This window comes from Uloborus diversus, chromosome 7, assembly GCF_026930045.1.
Source record: "Uloborus diversus isolate 005 chromosome 7, Udiv.v.3.1, whole genome shotgun sequence".
Lineage (NCBI taxonomy): Eukaryota > Metazoa > Arthropoda > Arachnida > Araneae > Uloboridae > Uloborus > Uloborus diversus.
This window is the reverse complement of record NC_072737.1, coordinates 70,525,774-70,546,130: the sequence shown is the minus strand read 5'-3', so window position 1 is coordinate 70,546,130 and position 20,357 is coordinate 70,525,774. Positions and strand designations below refer to the sequence as shown.

Genomic DNA, 20,357 nt, shown 5'->3' with positions numbered 1-20,357 from the left:
AAGGCATTTTTATATATTATTTTGAAAAACTTTTCATAATAACTTTTACAAAAATGTGTCCTACTTACATAGCACTATATTTCAAATGTGATGATGATTTTTTTCTTTTATTTCTCCCAGATTTTTCAGAATCTTTCTTTTGATTTTTCATCCTTTTGATACAATGTTTGATATCTTCACTTGTAGCTTGTGTTCCTTGACTGGTAACAGAAATCTCATTATGATGGTTTTGCTGATTTGCTGCAACAGAAGCCCTTCTATTTTCAAGTTCTTTTATTTTAGCTGGAGATTTACATAAATGCCTGAAAGGCTTAGTGGAACATTTACTAGATTGCTGAACTTTATCTTTCATGTCAATTGAAGCCTCATTTTTGGGAGCATGTGAATTGGAAGCATTTATTACAGATGGAGTGCTGTCTTTACAATTTAAGTTTCCATTTTCACATTCTGTTGGTGCTGTGCTAAAGTTTTCATCCTCAACTGAAACTCTGTGCAAACACAGAGTGGGCTGAAGATCATCAACTGTTAGTGCCTTACTGCCATGGACAATCACTTTTCTTTTGTTTTTCTTCAGCCCTCTAAATTTTTTTTTACTATTTGTAAGCTGTTCCATTTCTGCTTCATCAGCAAGGATTTTTCTTCGATGACGAGTCATTGGGCCAACATACAAATTATTTCTTTCAAAATGTTTTTCAGCATCTGTTTTTAAACAAGCCGTGTCAGGTTCCTTCTCTTCATCTGAAAAATTTTCTTGTTTAATCTTTACTGACAAGCCTTTAGGGTCAGTTGCTTCCGAATTTAATGTCAAGTGAGAAGGTGTTCCAACTAATTCATCCTCAAACACTTTACCATCAGAAATACATTCAGTTTTAATACGATTACCCAAAGACTCATCGGATGCATTAAAATTATGCCTACAAGTAGCAGTAGATGTTGATGGCTGATTCGGATCACAACATTTACAATCTTGAGGCGCAGATAAAATTTGAATTGCATCTTTTTTCTTACGCTTGGCTTTTTGATTCATTTCAGAATCAGAAGACTCACTGGTATTATATTCTACTACTTTTGGACCTACTAAAGAGATATTATCATCCTCTAAGGATAATTCTTCAGGTTTATTGACTGCTACACTTACTTTATTTTCATTCTGGTCAGAGCTATGATCTTCAACGTCATTTCTAACATTATTATCAATAGGGTTAATAATATTCTCCAACTCCGGAATCCGTTCTTCAATGAAATCTAAGTCTTGTTCATCAAACAGGTCTCGCTCTAAAACTATCAAATGAGGTTCATGAGGAAAAGGATCAATATCTTCATTATCAGGTACATTTTCATCAGCTGGAAGCTCAAAATCCTGCTGGTGACCTTGCACAGCAATGTGCTCATCTTGATTGCTTACAACAGCTGAAGACATTCCAAGTCCAGTGCCAGCACTCAAACCAACATGGCTACAGCCTTTTGGAGGTTCCCGAAACATATCAACCAAAATAATTACTTCTATTTTAGGTAGAGTGGAAATAAATGAAGCAAATGATGACAGACGTAAACAATGACATCGTTGAAGAGTCAGATCTAACAAATGTTGCCATTGAGTTTCACCTATAATTAAAACAAATATGGACATAAAACAGTTTTGTAAATATTAAAACTAATGGTTTTACAAGAAAAAAAATACCATCATAGAAATAATACAGTGGAACCTCAGAAATCAAAAATTTTAGATGGCAAGAACAGTTTGTGAAATAAAGGTCTAAAATAAGATTTGAAAAAGGCAAAAACTACAATGCAAAAGTTAAATTAGCTTTTTGATGACAGCTACTTTTAGCAAATGTTGTACATAATGTGTAATGCAGCTCTGTACAACTGATTCAATAATCGTCGTTGACATAACAAACTGAATCGGCTTGATGATACGAGGTTGCATTAGATACGCATAAATGTCATATCAGCTGGAGTTGCACTTGAGTTCTGCTCAATGTAGAGATGTCCAATTCCAACCACACAATGGGCTGGCAGGTTACACACACAGTGTATGTCACACTGATACATTTAAATATTAGCATCTGTCATGGTGCGTTGCGTTAATTTTATAAGATTTAGGTATAATTCATCGAAAGACAAAGAATCAACTTTCTTGGCCGTGGAAGTGGAAGTATCGCCACCGCAATAACTTGAGGCCAACGACTGCCTTGAATGCCTAACGAAAATTAAAAATCAAAAGAGGCTTACCCCATGATGAGATGTGTAGACAACAGGAACAAAACACTTTTATTACTGTACACATTTTATTTAGGTCGAATTTTGAAGTACACAGGAGTTGACAGGAATATTGGATGGTGATCATCAAGTTAGGGACATTTTGACACTTACATCATTTTGAAAAAACTAAAAGAACAGCGGGTAAAAGCTCACAAATGTTTTTTTTTTTTTAATTTAAAAAAACGTATAGCTGGAGATTAAAAAGTTCGTTAAACGGAAAAAAGGGGATATTGCTGGGTTCGCGAAAACAGTCCACTTAAATGGGGGACAGACGGGATGCTCTTTTCAAGATGCAACCTAGAAGATGGGATGTATGCAGGATACGATCAGATACAGGCGACGTCGGTTGCAGGCCATGCTGCACAGAAAATGGCGTAACGGTTGGTCAACGCTTTGCTGTCAGCGTTAAAATAGTCTCACTTCAAAATTCAAAGGAGATTAACGAAGGAAAAACGCAGATGCATATCGCCACTCACAGAGAGGTTGGGCATCTTGATAAGGTCGAAAATAGAGGGGTCATAGCAGGCGTTAGCTGCACACCTGCCGCGCCCGGTCTTGGTTATATATGTAGAAATTAAAGCTAACGGATTTTACCTCATTATAGAGGACTTAAAAAATATGGTGGAAAGCCTCGGTCATCCAAGGACACCAGCAGCATCTCTTCATCGTCGCCATACAGGAAAAGCACGGAGAGCGTGGCGACAAGTCCGACTGGACCGAGTGCTGTAGGCAGTGTTTCAGGGTGGAAAAATGAAGAATGAGCGAACCGATCGGGGGATGCCGCAATGCGCAGGAACCAATCAGCACGTTTGGTGAAGGAACAATGAAGGAAAGGACGCTACCAAAATTTCAATGGCGGTACAAGAAGATGGAAAAGAACGAATCATTTGAGAAGAAATTGAAAACAAATAGACGCAAAGCTAGAATTGCGGAAAAATGATTCAAACACATCGTTGATATCTTAAAAAGCGCGGAATTTAAAGGGGAACACAAGGAAAATGTGGAATGTGATTGAAAATTAAAGAAAAAAACGAATGAAGTGGGGGAAAGACGATTAAAATGACAGAAAAAAGGGGAAAAAGACAGCAAAAAAAAAATGTGATATGCATTATCACAGCATCAGTACATGTACTTTGTACTTCATCATACTGTACTGCACATGCTTCCAATGATGTTCTTGCTACTATAATGTAGATCATGCATTCAGCATTCATGCTTTATCAGGGGTAAAATTACGTAATTATGAAATTTAAAGAAAAGCTTCCAGATCATTATTGTACTAATAACAAGAATATAAATAGGCCACCTGGTAAATTCGAACCTTCCAGAATCCGAACAGGGCTCCACCGCAATTAGTACAGATTTCTGAATTTCCACTGTATAAGAATATTTCAAACTTAAAGAAGTATAACTCGCCACATAAGAAAACTTTGATCTCACATGTTCATCTAAATTATATTTAGAACTCTTAAAGCTGTTTGAAATGCCATTGTGTATTTTAATTTCCTAGCTTTAATTTAAACATGCATAAGGCTTGTCTCAAACACTTCATAAATTTTCTTTTTACTTGTATAGCTATTAAAATTGGTAAATATAAATAAGAGCATGCGAAAAATACAACGAAAGAAAGTTAACAAAACACACAGGTTAAGTATTGGTAAAAACTGCTGTTTTCCTTAACTTCACCAATTCACATACGAAATTCATCATGACTATCGACATTCATCAGCCTATCGACATTCAGCTCCATTCAGGTGATGACATCATACACGCTATATATGATTAATAAACAATAAAATTACAAACAAGTAATGGACCCAATTAATATTAAACTAGCAGAACTCGCACGGCTTTGCTCGTGCTAGAAAATTAAAAGGTCATTTGGTTCGCCTCTATATTCAAATAATAGATGATGAATTTCTTGCCAATTTGCTCTCCAATTTCTCGCAAATTTGCTTGCCCATGTTATGATAATTTGCTCGTCCATGTTATGGCAATTTGCTTGGTAAAATGTTCTTAAAATTGAAATAGAAAAAGAAAAAAATTGAATTTTTGAAAAATCACTTCAAGGAGCACACCCCCAAGCTACAAACTAATTCTGTGGCAAATTTCATGAAAATTGGCCGAACGGTGTAGGTGCTATGTGCGTTACAGACTTCCAGACAGGGATCCAGACTTTCAGCTTTATTATTAGTTAAGAAAAGAAGTCTAAAGATGTTTTAAAATACTATAAGGAAGCTGTATATTATGTTCTCCTTGAGTCTATCAAAGTCATCATGTCCCAGACATTTTCCTCCAGGTACAGGTTTAGCTACTTAACGATGAAGTCTTTACAAGAATATTTTGAGATTCATATTGAAACAATTGCATAGTTAAAAATGCACAGTGGGGCATGTTCCAGCTGAACCACTTAATTCTGCAAGCATATACTAACAGCCTCTTAACTCATCCAGACACTACAGTTTCATCCTCATAGGGAATCATAAGTTTGGAATAGAAAAACCAAACTGGAGGTAGATGTTTTCTCATTGAAGTTGCAATAGTCTAGTTTTGTCCATATTTTTAGGATTACTTCTAGTATACCAATGCAATTCCTCCAGTTGTTTGCCATTTTCATTCAATGTGTAAGGTGGATTCAAAAATTTCTTTCCCAGACCACACTCATCGGGAGAAAAACACGTTACGCTGGTGTTGTATATCTATCACCAGAATGGAAGCTGGATAAGTCTATGACCACAGGTAAATACGGCATTAGCTTTCCCTTTTCAGCGAAATGCTTGCAATGTGATCTTCAATATAGCTGAATTCTATCCGGAGATGGACATTTGTTGTACACATGAATTTTCTCCGTTTGGTGTGAGATGATATCTGTGACACTATAGCGAACATTCTTCAGAAAACTTTCATTGAGATTCCAAATGCCAGATAGCAGGGAAAATTCCACTTCGAGTCTAGCGTAAACAATAACAGGCTCCCCCACCTAAGGGGTCCCGTATATATAAGGAAAATTAAGTAGGTCAAAGAGGAGAGACATTACTGAGCAAAGAGCTGAGAGCCACAAACGATGGGCTCTCGAAGTTCAAATACCTTTTAATGTAAAAATATTGTAAAATAGCTGTAAATATGAGATGTATTAAATTCTCGTAGATTCTATGCATTCTCTTGTTGTCTTTACGCGAAAGATGAAAACGTTACACTAGGAGATACTTTAAAGCATTTCTTTGCATTACTTTACATCTGTCCAATGATTTATAAATGTCAAAGGTTCAATGCCAATCAAAATAATGTTCCTTATCTCATGATCGAATTTTCATCCAGACCAAGATAAAATTTAAAAGTCTGTGAACACAAATAATTTTTTAAAAAGTTTCTGCAAAAAACACTGTGCTTTTCCTGAGTCTTAACTGTGGCAAATAGCAAAAATGTGAATTTGAAAGTGAGTAGAATATTACTAAGCAACCAGCAAGGTTTTTCAATTAAATTTACTATTTTTTCAGTATCATTAACTGGTATCATTAGTTGGGAGCATCTTAAAATTGACAACCAACATTTCTCATGAAAAAAAAAAAAAAAACCTAATACAAAATTTGTTTAAAAAATTTTTTTTTAACATCATTTTCAATTCAGTTAAAAAAACTATTAATTTGTTAATGATTTTTCTAGTGAAAAATATGCAGGGTAGAACCTTTCACATTTTCAGAAAGAAACATGAGAAAGTCATAAAAAATAGCAATTCACCAAAAAAATTAATTTAAAGAAATAATTAGTTGGCTATGATAAAAAAGCTTCTTTACTAAAATTTCATAAAGTGAATCTTTATTTTACGTCTACAACATTTAGTATTTAAAATTAAAATAAGTATTCAATTTTATAATGGTCCTTTAAAAAGATTGTTTGATAAAAAAGAACCATGTATAGTTAAAACTAAAGATTTTTTTTACAAAATTTCAATGATTTTTCTTTACCTTCAGACCACTGATCCATCGATATTAAGTGCGGACAGTTAGTAACAGATAAAGTTTCCAAGCCAGGGAATAATTCCCCTATCACTTTCATTCCGCTGTCAGTTAAAGAAGCAGGTGTATCTGGAACTTCAGCCAAACCATAATTTAGCAAAGCTTCATTAGAATATTCACCTTGAATTAAAAATAAACGTAAATAAATTAATGTCAAATAAAAATGTACAACACATTTTATAAAAAAAGTCTTATATTTTAAACTTTTTCTTTTAGTAATTTTCATACATAGTTTTCCTTCTACTATTTTTAATTGTACTTTTAATATTTTAAAAATAGCAATGACAGGAAACATGAAAACAAAACAAAAAAAAAAAAAGTTTGAAAGAGCTTTAATGTTGAACTAAATAACAAAAAATGTTTTGAGACACAGCCAAATAGTTTGGCTGTAAGACACCCAAGGGCTTGTGGCTATGATGTTAAACTGAGGTGACACTATAAACAAACAAGGTTTATTTTAGAGGTTTCAAATCAAATTATGAACTGTAATAAAACACAAATGTTGAACCAGTAACTTCCTCTCCCCTGCTGAATTTTATACAACTAAATTGCTTCATATGAATTTCATGAAACATATTTTACAATAGTAGCAAGGGCACCCACATAGGGGGCAAGGGGGGTTCAAGCTCCCCTCCCCCCTTTTTGAAATTAAAACTTCCTTGCTTTTAGTACTTTTTTCTTTGCAAAAATGTGAAAACATTTCTTCTCCAGCCCTTAATGAGTAACTTATGAAAAACATCAAATTTTGATAACTCTAATCTGCACTAAAATCAGTTCCCATGGGGAAAATATCTGAGCCCCCCTCCTTACAATTTTGCATACGGGCGCCCTTGGATAGTAGTGGATATTGTTTTCTTATTTTAACTGCATAGGCGTCGGAACCGGGGGAGCTGAGGGAGCTTGAGCTTACCCTGGAATATTTCAGACCGGCTTAGCTCCCCCGGAAAAATTCTTGCACTTCTGCTTTTTGCCGTACATTGTTTACCTCAAACCTGATTTCAAAAATGTGATCTGCCTTTTTTGGGAATTTCGGAATTTCTACCCAATGAGCAACAAAAGCAGTGAGCAGACGGAGTGGTCAGTGCAATTGAATTCACCTTTTTTTTCACTGTTTAAACACTCTTGATTGCCGAAATGCGGGAAAGTGGACTCTACTCCGCGGCCTGCGAAAATTAGTATCAGTCAGAGGCGTAGCGTAACCGAATATTTTTTTTTTTGGGGGGGGGGGGGGACACCAGAGCCATCGCCAAGAATAGCTTTGCTACCCCCCTCCCCCTGCCCAGTTTTTCAGAAATGGCGTCACCAATTTCATATTAGTAATGAAAAAAAAAGCAGAAAGGAAACCTTTATGATCTTAAGAACATGTAATAGAAATGATAAGTGAACAAATAGAAAAAGTGTCGAAAAGAGTTTTTTCTGCAAAATTTGAAAGCAAATGCGATCTTTGAATATTATTTAGGAACATCCAAGCAAGGTTATGCATTATGATTTACCTCTGAGGAGCGCTGAAACGAACGTTTTGAACATTTTTTAACGAAAAGAAAGTATTCAGTGTTTAGTACAAATCTATGACAAGCATCAGTCAAGCAAAAAATGAATACGTAAATAAACATAACTTCATAGGGGCTGCCGGCATTTTTAAATTTCTTTTTTTATTTTTCTTTTTTTTTTGTAAAAATATCATGAAAGTAGTGATTAAGTAGAGAAAAATATATGTGCCACCAAAATACATTTTAATTGGAGAAAAAGTTGAAACAGAGTAAGGCGAGATTTAAAAATGTCATGACTAGTCACACCACTGCTAGTGTGCTTGTTCTAAGTGTTTAAATACAAAAAGCGAAATTGAACAAAAATTTTATAGCGATGTTCTGGAGACATGACATCTAAACAAAAGAAAGTGTAAAAACTAAGATAAGTCTGAACTACCAAAAAATTCAAAATGTTAAAAGTTTTTTTTTTTTTTTGACAGGGGCCGCAAATGCTTGTATTTCAAACAAATAAAAATATAAGGCTATAAATTGAAAATTTCATTATGGAAAAACCAAACCACTCAAATAATTTTGGAAATGAATAGCAGCTGAGAGCAAAGACACATTGGCTTGGTTGGATAAAGCAGCGTGCTAATGAGGGAAAGGGTGGGAGTTCAAATCTGGGCCGAAAAATATCGTTTTAATGGGTTTTTGTTTTTCAGCAGAATTTTAATCCAAATTTCCACTAATATGCAAAATTCTAAGCTATATATCTGTTGTTGTTAAAATCAGGAAACAAAACATTGATTTTAAGAGGGTAAATCGAGGTTTGACATTGCAGAAGGATAAATTTCAATTTATTTTGCTGCTTTACTACGCATTGCTTTGGTCTATAGCATCTCGAGGTTGCATTGAAATCAGAAAATTCTTCCTTTGAACTCGAATACTTCGCGTGGGTCAACTAGTCATCTAAAATTGCGTTTCTGGAATTTCACTATCGGAAAATTGCTGAAGACGGATCCCGAACCTCTCCTCCTGGTAACATAGCCAACTATCATCTAAAACTGCGTTTTAACAACTAACGTTGAAAATTTTATTAATGAGCTTCAGCCCCCCCCCCCCCCTCCACCTCCGCCAATATAATTTAAAATAATCTTAAATTTCGTTTAAGACCTTACCTTTCAAATAATTACTGGGGTAAAGCATCCGAAAACTCACCCCTAACATCATTAAAAGTCAAATAAAATTGTTTTTGGAGCTCCAATTTGGAAAAATTTCCAGTCCTCATAACGATATCAAAGATGGCACACAGCTGCGTTTCTTAGATTGTTCATTTTCAACAAATTTCTGGGAGGGGGGCCCCGGATTTCTCCTCTAATTAACATCTCCGAATAATGTCTAAAACTGCGTTTTCAGAGCAACAATTTTGAAAAAATTTCCAGGAAGAACCCTAAAATACCAACCTCCTTAACGTAATTAGAGAAAAAATATAAAACTTTTTAAGTTTCAATTTCGAAAAATGCCGAGGAAAACGCTCCCAGGCCACTTTTCCACCCTAGCATTAACAAAGATCATCTAGAATACATTTTTAAGACCACACAAATTAGAAAAAACATCCTATTTTTTATTTTTGAGCTAATTTCTTTATAATTCTAGATCAAAAGATTAAGTGTCTAGCAAGCTGAGAGTGATGAGTCAGTTTGGCATTTAAATATGAATAGTATGGGTGCTCCAGACATAACGAAAAAAGATTGCTAAGGTTGTTTGTACATGTTCAAATAATTTCAACTTTCCAAAAACTTATCTCATTTTAAGTTATCTGACTCCTCAGATTATACTTTACGAAGTTACAGTTATTCTTGTTTTTTTGCTTTCTAAATTAAGATTTTTTCGTCACTTACAGATATATTTTCATGACAAAATTGTTACTTTTCATCTACTACTGCAGAAAAAACCCCCAACCATATTATTATATTAATATTTTATAGTTTCTATCAAAGACTTTTACAAAAACTTATCTGAACAATATGATATATAACGAACACTTCATTTTAACACATTTCCAACGTTCTGTTTCTCCGCCCTCCTGTTTCATCTATTCGCCTTTTTATAGTTCTCAGAAAAAAGGAAATTCTTCTAAATGCTACGCTGTCAAATCCTCCCCTTTCCTCCAAAATTATTACAGAGCACCTCAAATTTTGTTTTCAAGGCTCCGATTCCCTGAAAATTGCCGGAAGAGAGTCCCTGGATACCTTGCCCTCCAGTAACATGGGAGATTATGTAATGTTTCGTTTTTGGGACTTCAATTTAAAAAAATTGCTGAGTCCCTAACGCCAACAAATATGATCCATAGTCGCGTGTTTTAGCGACTACAATTTCGAAAAAATTAACGAGAAAGAACCTCTGAACCTTTTCTGATAACATCATTGAAAAACGCTCTCTAGTAGGACTTCAAGTTTAAAAGTTTCCAAAGTAGAGCCCTAGTACAGTCTTTTCCTCTGACATCATTGAAGGTTGTCTACAATTACGTTTAAGACTTCAAAATCGAAATATTGGGCGGGAGATGTAAATCGATTCAAAAAATCCATCAAGGACAATCCTTCGAGTCATATTTTCACTAAAGTCAACAAATATGGTATACAATCGCGCTTTTAAGACATTAAGAGCCAATGTCTGTAAGAATCAGGCAGTTTACGGCATTTGTGATTGTTGACATTTTTAATTTTCTTTATTTTCACATATGTTGTTCCTTATCATGAATGTAATGTTTGTGCAAAATATGAGCATTGTCTGCCTTACCGTTTTTGGGAAATAATATTTTTAAATTTAGGGGGCGTGGCACATTTTTGCGTGTTTTTCAAATTTGCAGATTTTAAAGTTCTTGTTGCTTTAAACGTCCCTATAATTACATGGATTTTTAAATTCTATACTATTATATGGTCTTCTTAGATACTATTACAGCTGTCAAATTGGTGTCACTACGAGGGCGACGGCCACAAACTCCGTTTAAAAATGACCGAAAATGAATTTTTTTACTACATTCAATGCCAATTTTCTCAAAGCGCCTTCATGATGACACCAACATTTTACATAAATTCCTAGCTACACTTGCATACATCAAAAATATGTAATAAAATTGGTGTCACTATAAGGGTGCCAAAAGATATTGGAACTTTTATGTGATAAATTTCACAAAAAAACAAATGTTTAAAATCCAATTACTCCTCTCGTCCTCATAGCAGAGATCAAAAACTAATTAAGTTTGATAACCAACATGTTCGTCTAACACATGAAATAAAAAAATCGGTGTCACTCCTATTACTTTCGGAAATATAATCATTCGAAATTAGTATGTTATGGAATTATTAAAAAAAAGACTTTTCTAATTATGGCTTTTGCACGGTTTGTTTTAAACTTTAATATAAAATTACAGTAGTGACACCTAAAATAATATGTTTCTAATGCTTTTTATAAAAAAAAAAAGCTTTATAAAAAGCATTAGAAACACAGTAAATCGATATAGGTACAGATGGACGTATTGTGTAATGTGCATTATGGCTAAAGTAGTCGTACTAATATTCATATTTTTCCAACCATACTATTTTTTATCTGTTATTTATATTAAAAATGCAACTATTTATAACATAATGTCTTAAATAGTGATGAACATAATGTATTATATAGCGAACATTCAGAATCTGAAACATAATATGAGGATGACGTAGACTAAAACAAAGAAAACATAAAAAATCAAATCACCCAGTTTCAGAAAGACGATCATTTCTTATTGATATCTGGTAATTTTGTAGCACTAAAGCTTGGGAAAACATGGTATCTCGGAAAAATAGTAGAAGTTGACCATTTGCAAGTAAATGTCAAATGCATGGCAAGAAGGATTGGAATAAATAAATTTATTTGACCGGAAAAAAGGCGAGTATTGGTATGCTAATCTAAGCATATTATGCACAATAAATCCACCTGTACCTATATCAAAACGAGCATTTTCTATTCAACATTAAAGACGCTCTTACTGCCCAAAACTGTTTATGTTAAACGTTGCTTCTTTGTAATAAATTAAAAATAAATATAGTCAAAACACTATCTGGGTGTGATAAGATTAAATTAACAAAATACATAAATAAACAAAAAAATAAATTAAAAATAATAATAATAAATGAAAAAAATGCACTACAACATACTAAATTTGAATGATTATACTTCCAAAAGTAGTAGGAGTGACATTAATTTATTAGTTCAAATGTTAGTCAAACATGTTGGTTATCAAACTTAATTAGTTTCAGATCTCTGCTATGAGGGGGCCAGTTGCATTCAGATTAGCAAATGGTCAACTTCTCAGGGATACCGAGTTTTCCCAAGCTTTAGTGCTACAAAATTACCAGATATCAATAAGAAATGATCGTCTTTCTGAAACTGGGTGCTTTGATTTTTTATGTTTTCTTTGTTTTAGTTCACATCATCCTTAAATTATGTTTCAGATTCTGAATGCTTGCTATATAATACAATATGTTCATCACTATTTAAGACATTATGTTATAAATAGTTGCATTTTTAATATAAATAACAGATAAAAAATAGTATGGTTGGAAAAATATGAATATTAGTACGACTATTTTAGCCATAATGCACATTACACAATACGTCCATTTGTACCTATATTGATTTACTGTGTTTCTAATGCTTTTTATAAAGTTTTTTTTTTTTTGTAAAAAGCATTAGAAACCTATTATTTTAGGTGTCACTACTGTAGTTTTATATTAAAGTTTAAAACAAACCGTGCAAAAAGCCATTCGAATTAGAAAAGTCTTTTTTTAAATAACTCCATAACATACTAATTTCGAAAGATTATATTTCCGAAAGTAATAGGAGTGACACCGATTTTTTTATTTCATATGTTAGACGAATATGTTGGTTATCAAACTTAATTACTTTCAGATCTCAGCTATGAGGGCGAGAGGAGTAATTGGATTTTAAACATTTGCTTTTTTGTGAAATTTATCACATAAAAGTTCCAATATCTTCTGGCGCTTTTATAGTGACACCAAATTTATTCCATATTTTTGATGTATGCAAGTGTAGCTAGGAATTTATGTAAAAGCGTTGGTGTCATCATGAAGGCGCTTTGAGAAAATTGGCATTGAATGTAGTAAAAAAATTCATTTTCGGTCATTTTTAAACGGAGTTTGTGGCCGTCGCCCTCGTAGTGACACTGATTTGACAGCTGTAATAGTATCTAAGAAGACCATATAATAGTATAGAATTTAAAAATCCATGTCATTATAGGAGCGCTTAAAGCAACAAAAACTTTAAAATCTGCAAATTTGAAAAACACGCAAAAATGTGCCACACCCCCTAAATTTAAAAATTTAATTTCCCAAAAACTGTAAGGCAGACAAAGCTCATATTTTGCACAAACATTACATTCATGATAAGGAAGAACATATGTGAAATTAAAGAAAATTAAAAATGTCAATAATCACAACCTGCCTGATCCTTACAGACAAATGGCTCTTAATTTCGAAAAATTTTCAGGGAAGGTATTCAAACCTTTTCTCCCCTTAACATTATAAAAGATCACCTAAAAATTCGTTTTTAGAACAAGAATTCTGAAAATTTTCCGCAGGAGGATCCCCGAAACTCCTCTATTTCTGCGTGCTCATCATCGAGTACTAACTGACCTTCTTTCAAAACCAGAAGTTTTATCACCTCATTCTCTCCATAAACAATTGATACAAGATAAAAAAGAGATGGAAGCTTCGAAGCTAATTTCATATCTGGGAAAAAAATTTAAAGTCCCCCCCCCTCACCAATTATTTAAAGGGACCACTGCTTCTGCCCCTTACATACCAGACACTTCTCATAATGTGTCCCAGCTCCCCCTACTTCTACAAAATTCCTACGCCTCTGTTTAACTGTTGAAGTCTAGAACACCAATACATTTTCTGCAAAATATTGTGAATAACAGATTTTTTTTTTTAAAAACTCAATTGTTTTAATTACCTTCTCCAGTTTTGTTAAGTTGCAATAATACTTTTCAAATGATCACAGCTTCTGTAGAAAAACTTTAAAAACAACTTTTTTTTGCTATTAGAAATCGGTTTTTCAATACATAGTTTTTAAGCCCATCCTACTGCTTAGTATTGCTAGTATTTCAATATTACCAACAATTACAATTATTAATCAGAATTTGCTTGCAATTATTATTAGTTCTATGCTAATGCGTTGTTGAGTTAAGCACTTAAATTATATTTTACTTTAAATATGTATCATAGAAGTATGTATTTCAAATTTCTATAAATACTTTATAATGTTTGAATATATTTCACATTTTAGACAATTTGCGCAATTCTTTCTTTTAATTCACTTGAATAAAAATCACATGAAGCACTTATTTACTCTTATAATTATATATATATATATATATATATATATATATATATATATATATATATATATATATATATATATATATATATATATATATATTTAATGTTATCTATATTTTTTAATCAATTCCCCCTCTAATTAAATAATCTTAATCATTAAACAAATAATTTTTACTTTTGTATTATTCAGGAGAAGAAATTTAAAGGTGCTACAAAATTATTCCAATTAATTTTATTTGATGTTCAATGTTTTGTACATTAAATATGTGCAGGCATTACTTATTCCTTTGTACTACTTAATTTGAAAATAAGGTATTTTAATAATTTCTTAATTTTACTATTACTATTGACATACAGCTTTGACAGTTCAAAGCTCTCATTTATAAATTAACCAATGCAGGTTCTAAATTCATTTTGCTCATAAGAGTTTTTTTTTTTTTTTTGAAGAGTTTACTCCGCATTTAAAAGATCAAATTTTCAAAACATTAATGCTATTCCGTGAATGTATCGATGTTTCTACTTCAAAGCATTGATGTTTCCTCACATGAATTAATTTCTATCCTTACATCTTTCAGAGCTAAGTTGATGATATTTAAGGCAAAAAAATATTTCTTAGCAGTTTGGTAAAAATAAAAGGAGTTTATTGATTGGACTTAATTTTAAAAACACACTTTGAAAATTATATAAGAGAAAAAAATTACTCTAAAAACAAACAGTATTTTAGTCAAATTACATACCACCAGTGTTAAATTCATCCACATAGCCCAAATACAGTGTTTTAAGTTTTGGAAAAGAGCACTGTGCAAAAGACAAAGATACAAATAAACTATCCTTAGTCAAGGAAGGTTGAATATAAAGCTGTTCCATATTCTGACTAGATACAATCAAAAGGTGACCAATATCAGTTTCCAAAATCCCCTAAAAAAATATATACATAAATTATATTACATAAATATAGCAAAACAATTACTTAATATTTTAAAAATTCAGCAAAATAAGAAAATTTTTAAAAGAATGTTGAAATGGCAGGGCAATGTTTTACTACAATTCTTAAAGCGTAAAACATTAATGTATCTCTGCCCCAGGTTGTCTACTGATCTGGTGGTCCAAAATTCAAGTATGATAATTTAAAAATTTTTAGTATCATATTACCCCCCCCCCCCCCAATAAATAAATAAATAAATAAAACCCAATTTCATTACAAATTGAAAAACAAAGTGGCACATGTCATTTAGTAGAGGAATTCAATTAAAAAATGTATACTTTTTCTTAATATATGCACTTTTAGTTCAACTGTTACATAAAAAAGCTTGAATTTAATATCGTGAGCTAAATCAGGAGTAAAAAGCAAGTGCTAAACAGTTTGTAAAGCATCTACAGACCACAGTTTCGCTTTTATATGGGATCATCAGCTTGGAATAGCCTAATCAGTAAAACTCTTAGAGATGCCGAGATTACCGTAATTTGATCATTTTTGAAAAGTTTACTTACTGCCTTCAACTCTGTCAAGGTTATTCCAGACTGATGATCCCAAATTAAGGGTAAAACTGCAGTCTTTGCATGTCATAATGAGTTGCTTGGTAACTGCTTATTCATTACATTGATTTTGCTTTTTTTTTTTGCTTTGCACCAACTTTTTAGCTTTAATTTAGATTCAAGCTTTAATTAAGACTTTTATTAAAGGCTTCCACTCACCCCTCACGGAGGGGGGGGGGGGTCATCAGGTTCTGCAGATCTAATGAAAACTTATCCTTTTAACCCTATTTTTATTTGCACAACAGTTCAGTTTAAGTGGTGTAGATCCATGTGAGCTCCACGAATCAAATAACAAAAACTAAACTTTTGCATCATCAATAATCAGCTTGAAAATTGCTTGAACTCAAGAGATCTAAAGTAATAATATTTTCAATAAAATGTAATTTTCATCATGCTGACAACAATTGGAAGACAGTTAAGTTTTCATGTGCTGACAGTAAGAGTACATTATTTCAGTTCTTGCTGATATTGGGGCCCCTTCATTTCAGTTCCCTACTTCACTCCCCAGATGTCCAACTCGAATTTAAGTTGCTTGAGAATTTCCTATTTAAAAGTTTAGTAGTCAAAAGGTTGCTAGTATTTTATACATTCTATAACAAATTTTGTTTCAAGAAGTACACATAGCCAGTATTTTATTAAAAACTTCTGAGAAAAAGATTCACACATAAACAGACAGAGTTTAAGTGTCAATATTAACTGACAATAATTGAATGGGACCTAGAAGAAGGGCATAAGTTACAAATTAAAAAAAATTTATCTTTAATTTGTAACATATGCCTTTCTTTCAGTGAAACATATGCTCTTTTCTAGAGACCTATTTAATTACTATTTTACGGACAGGAGAAAAAAGAACGCAAAAATATCGTATTTAACCACTTTGCTTTATTTTTTAAAAATGGGAAGACGGAACATCCAATATTTGTTTACTCATGAATGAATGAGAAATGATAAAACATTTACTGAATTGATAGCACTTTTACCTTACAGCCTGATATTACAAGTGAAGTCAAATTTACAAAGCCATTATGTCTGTATGAATCTTCAACAGCTCTTTGTAGTAAACCACTCGGTAAAGGCACACGTACTAGTTCCAACCGACGTAAACATGGTGAGGAGCTTAGGGCAATAATGAGAGACAAATATCTAAAATTAACAAAAGAATTATAGCTCAGGGAGCTGGAATGTAACTATACAATATAAAATACACAGGAAGAAAAATGACACAAAATGTCAGGTTATGATATTTTTTGTAATAGTATTACGTCCATTACCAGAATATTTCTTAAAACAATCCTAAATCTGGGGCAGCTCCAGACCTAGCGGGGCCCTGAGCTATTTGTTAATCTTTTACAGAAGAAAAATGGAAATATAATTGTTAGATTGTATTAATTATGAATTGAATGTATGTTCTCTAATTACTGCATATTGAAAATATTTAGTTAAAATTAACAAACATATTTCCGTAATAAATTGTTACATGCAATCATTATACGAGTCGTTCAGAGAAGTCAACACGTCTTGTGTTAATGAGGGGCTCTGGGCACTGAGTTTTGAACTATTGTGAATCAAGCTAGCTTTCTAAATCACCTAAATGACAAAATGTTAATCATTATAGGAACTTTTCTCATTATAACAGGGCCCTGTTCTGGAGCCACCTCTGCCCACAATGAGAATAATTACAAGGAAGCTTGGTTAAAAGATTTAAAACTGAGAATAACCTCAAATGTATTTGAAAGGCATCAGTGCAAAGTTTTATTCATCAAAGTTGATCATGCATAACCTGTAATGAGGTTGTGATTCGCACGAAAGCTCAGCTCCAGCATTTTTTTACAGCGAATTTTAAACCCACATATAAGTGTTCACATTTTTCCCTACAGACATGCTACACACAAATGACATAAATTAGTACAGAATTGCTAGCTTCTTCTAGTTACCAGAAGTTATACATCCAATAGTTTTCTCTTTCAGTGAGAACACAGCAACAAGAAATGTTGATTTACTTTACAAACTAACAAGGGTTTGAGCAATAAATAAATACCTTTGTGCCGAGGAATAACAGGAAATATCCAACGTTGTTGGATATTTCCTGTGTATTTGTGCTAAACAACGTTGGATATTTCCTGTTATAACAAGGGTTTGGTCAACTTGATCTTTCAAACTTCATGGATTTGCATTGGGATGCGTAACACATTATCTTATCTGGTGTAAAGTGACCTCTTTTCAAGACTCAATTCTGTTGTGTGGTAAGACTGTAGACCAGAGTTTCCCTAACTGTGGTCAGCGGAGCCCCCGGGGTCCGCTGACCACAGTTAGGGAATGACCTTCAAACCACACCTTCAATCTTAATTGAATTTAACGTTTTAACTGGATAGCGGTGCTATCCAGTTAAAACGTTAAATACAATTAAGATTGAAGGACGAGCAATGATATTTTAATTTAAAAAAGCACATTTACGAGGAATAAAAAAGTTCTTGCTTAAATACTTGCAGGACACAGCAGCCCCCCCCTCCCCCAAACTCTCGGAAGTAAACACACTACACATTAATTTTATGCACATGACAAAGTTCATATTGTTACAAAACTATATTAAGTAAAATGCAAACATTGAGGCACATGTTTACAGCTGGGATATTATACTTCAAACAAAACGTTTGCTCCAAAATTTTCAAGACTAAATTTAATAGTCAACATTAAAAAAAAATTTCAAGCAAAAGCTGAAATAGATCATATGCTATAGTTTGCAGTAGAATTTATAATTATGGAGTACCACTTTTAGATAAATTTGTTGCACAACATGCTTGTGTTTATTCAGCAAAATCATTTGAAGTGAGAGTAAAAGTTGACGCTTGAGATTTTCATACAGTCACCAAATTTTGAGCAATCATCCTTTCATTCAGGCCAATTTGTCAAGGCCTAAAATATTTAGTGCTCAGAATGTATTGATATTATTAGTATACTTCATACTATATTGAACCCACACCTGTCGGTTCCAGTTGATGTAGTTGGTATGTGTTGAACTGATGAACAAGAGCGGTGAGAAAGGTTGTAGCAATAGTGACAAACATTCAGAATAATGAATAAATAAATTTAAAGGGGGGAAAAAAGCATTAAAATATTAGAAAGAAAATAGATTTAACTGAGTGAATTTTTTTTTTTTTAGTGTGCATCAAAGGGAGGGGGGATCCACGAAGTTTGAGACATACACAAAAAAAACATTTAAAATCAAGAACAAAAGTAAAAAAACAAAGCACTAATGTACTGTCACAGCAAAGTATATCTAAGAAATTCCTCGGAAAACAGCAATCTCATTTTAACGAATGTGCCTCTCTCTCCCAGAAAAAAATTGCATATACAGTGAAATCCCAATAAGTAGTTGATCGGTTAAGTGGTCACTCCGTTTAGGTGGTCGTTTTTCTTTGGTACCGAAAAGGTCTCATTCTCACAGTAATGTAAAATGATCCTCCTTTACTGGTCACCAAATTTTATTTTACCCGGTTAACTAGTCACTCAAAAATTGTTTCCTAAAATTCCTTTTCCTTATCGGATCTTAGAAAATAGTGTCGGACTTAGTTGAAAGGCTGTTTGATAGTCATTTTTCCTTGAAATCTATATCCTCGGTTCTGGTCATTCAAAGCATATTTCTTGCTGCGACTCTGCTGAGTGTCAAGAGTATGAATCAAAGTCCTTTCAGAAAGATATACAAAATCTAATACCTGGAGAAAGTTAGTCAGTATTTAACATCCATTCAAAGAGCTACAAACACCGAATTTAAAGCTTGATGTATGTTAGAACTTCTTTGTATGAACAACTTCATCAGTCAACATTGAAGGATTGTATTAATGTACCCTAACTACATAAAAATAAGTTGTTGTTATTTAGTAATGTATAAGTAAGAGAAAATAAAACAAAGTAACTATCATTAGTATTTTCCCCCCTTTTTAATATTTCCACTAATTTATAAACATTGATTACATAAGCTATTGTTTTTCTCACAGAATTCTACTGCTGTTCATGAATATTTGTAAGGCTTTTTTTTATCTTCTTTAATTTAATTTCCCACTCCACATAAGTAGTCACTCTGCATAAGTGGTCAAAAATTTTTGGTCCCTTGAGTGACGACTTAACGAGGTTTTACTGTAAATTAGAAGTGTTCACTGATGCTACTTTTCACTTTATTCACTTTAAATCACTTTATTCTGGTATGAAACCTTAAAGTTTTCTAATAAAGTTAGATTGGAAAACATTGCATAAAATTACCTTAGTGATAGAGAAGGTCCAATACAATGTTTCATAACAAAAGTTTGTAAGTTATGTGCAATGAAGGCTCTAAAAGGCTGCAGTTTTGTGAAGCGAACACACTGTAGAAAAAGATGTTGCAAATGAGGCATAGCAGTTAGTTCTGGCACTTCCACACCTGTAGATCCAATTACAAAATAGATATAAATATTTTCAACAATAATTTATTTATAAGTCTGGAAAAGATTTTTATATTTTATCTTTTAAACCACAAACATCATGCATCAATTAACAATACACATTACAAAATGCACATTTTACAGTTTGCACAAATAAAAATTAAATAAAAAGGAAAAACCGTAGTTAAACATTAGAGTTAGTACATAAATTTAGCATAACTTATATACAAATACAAAAGTGAAGACCAGCAA

The 20,357-nt window shown here is 32.7% G+C and overlaps 1 protein-coding gene across 2 annotated transcripts in view; it reads right to left on the bottom strand.

The window, feature by feature from the left end:
• LOC129225534 (F-box only protein 38-like) overlaps nt 1-20,357 on the bottom strand; it is a 71,664-nt gene that overhangs the window by 35,658 nt on the left and 15,649 nt on the right. For both annotated transcript variants that reach the window (XM_054859970.1, XM_054859971.1), the window contains exons 3-7: nt 19,948-20,104; nt 16,671-16,833; nt 14,892-15,072; nt 6,231-6,401; nt 69-1,605 (exon numbers count right to left, since the gene is read on the bottom strand). In XM_054859970.1, the coding sequence (XP_054715945.1) occupies nt 69-1,605; nt 6,231-6,401; nt 14,892-15,072; nt 16,671-16,833; nt 19,948-20,104 (2,209 nt within the window). The remainder of the gene's footprint in view (nt 1-68; nt 1,606-6,230; nt 6,402-14,891; nt 15,073-16,670; nt 16,834-19,947; nt 20,105-20,357) is intronic.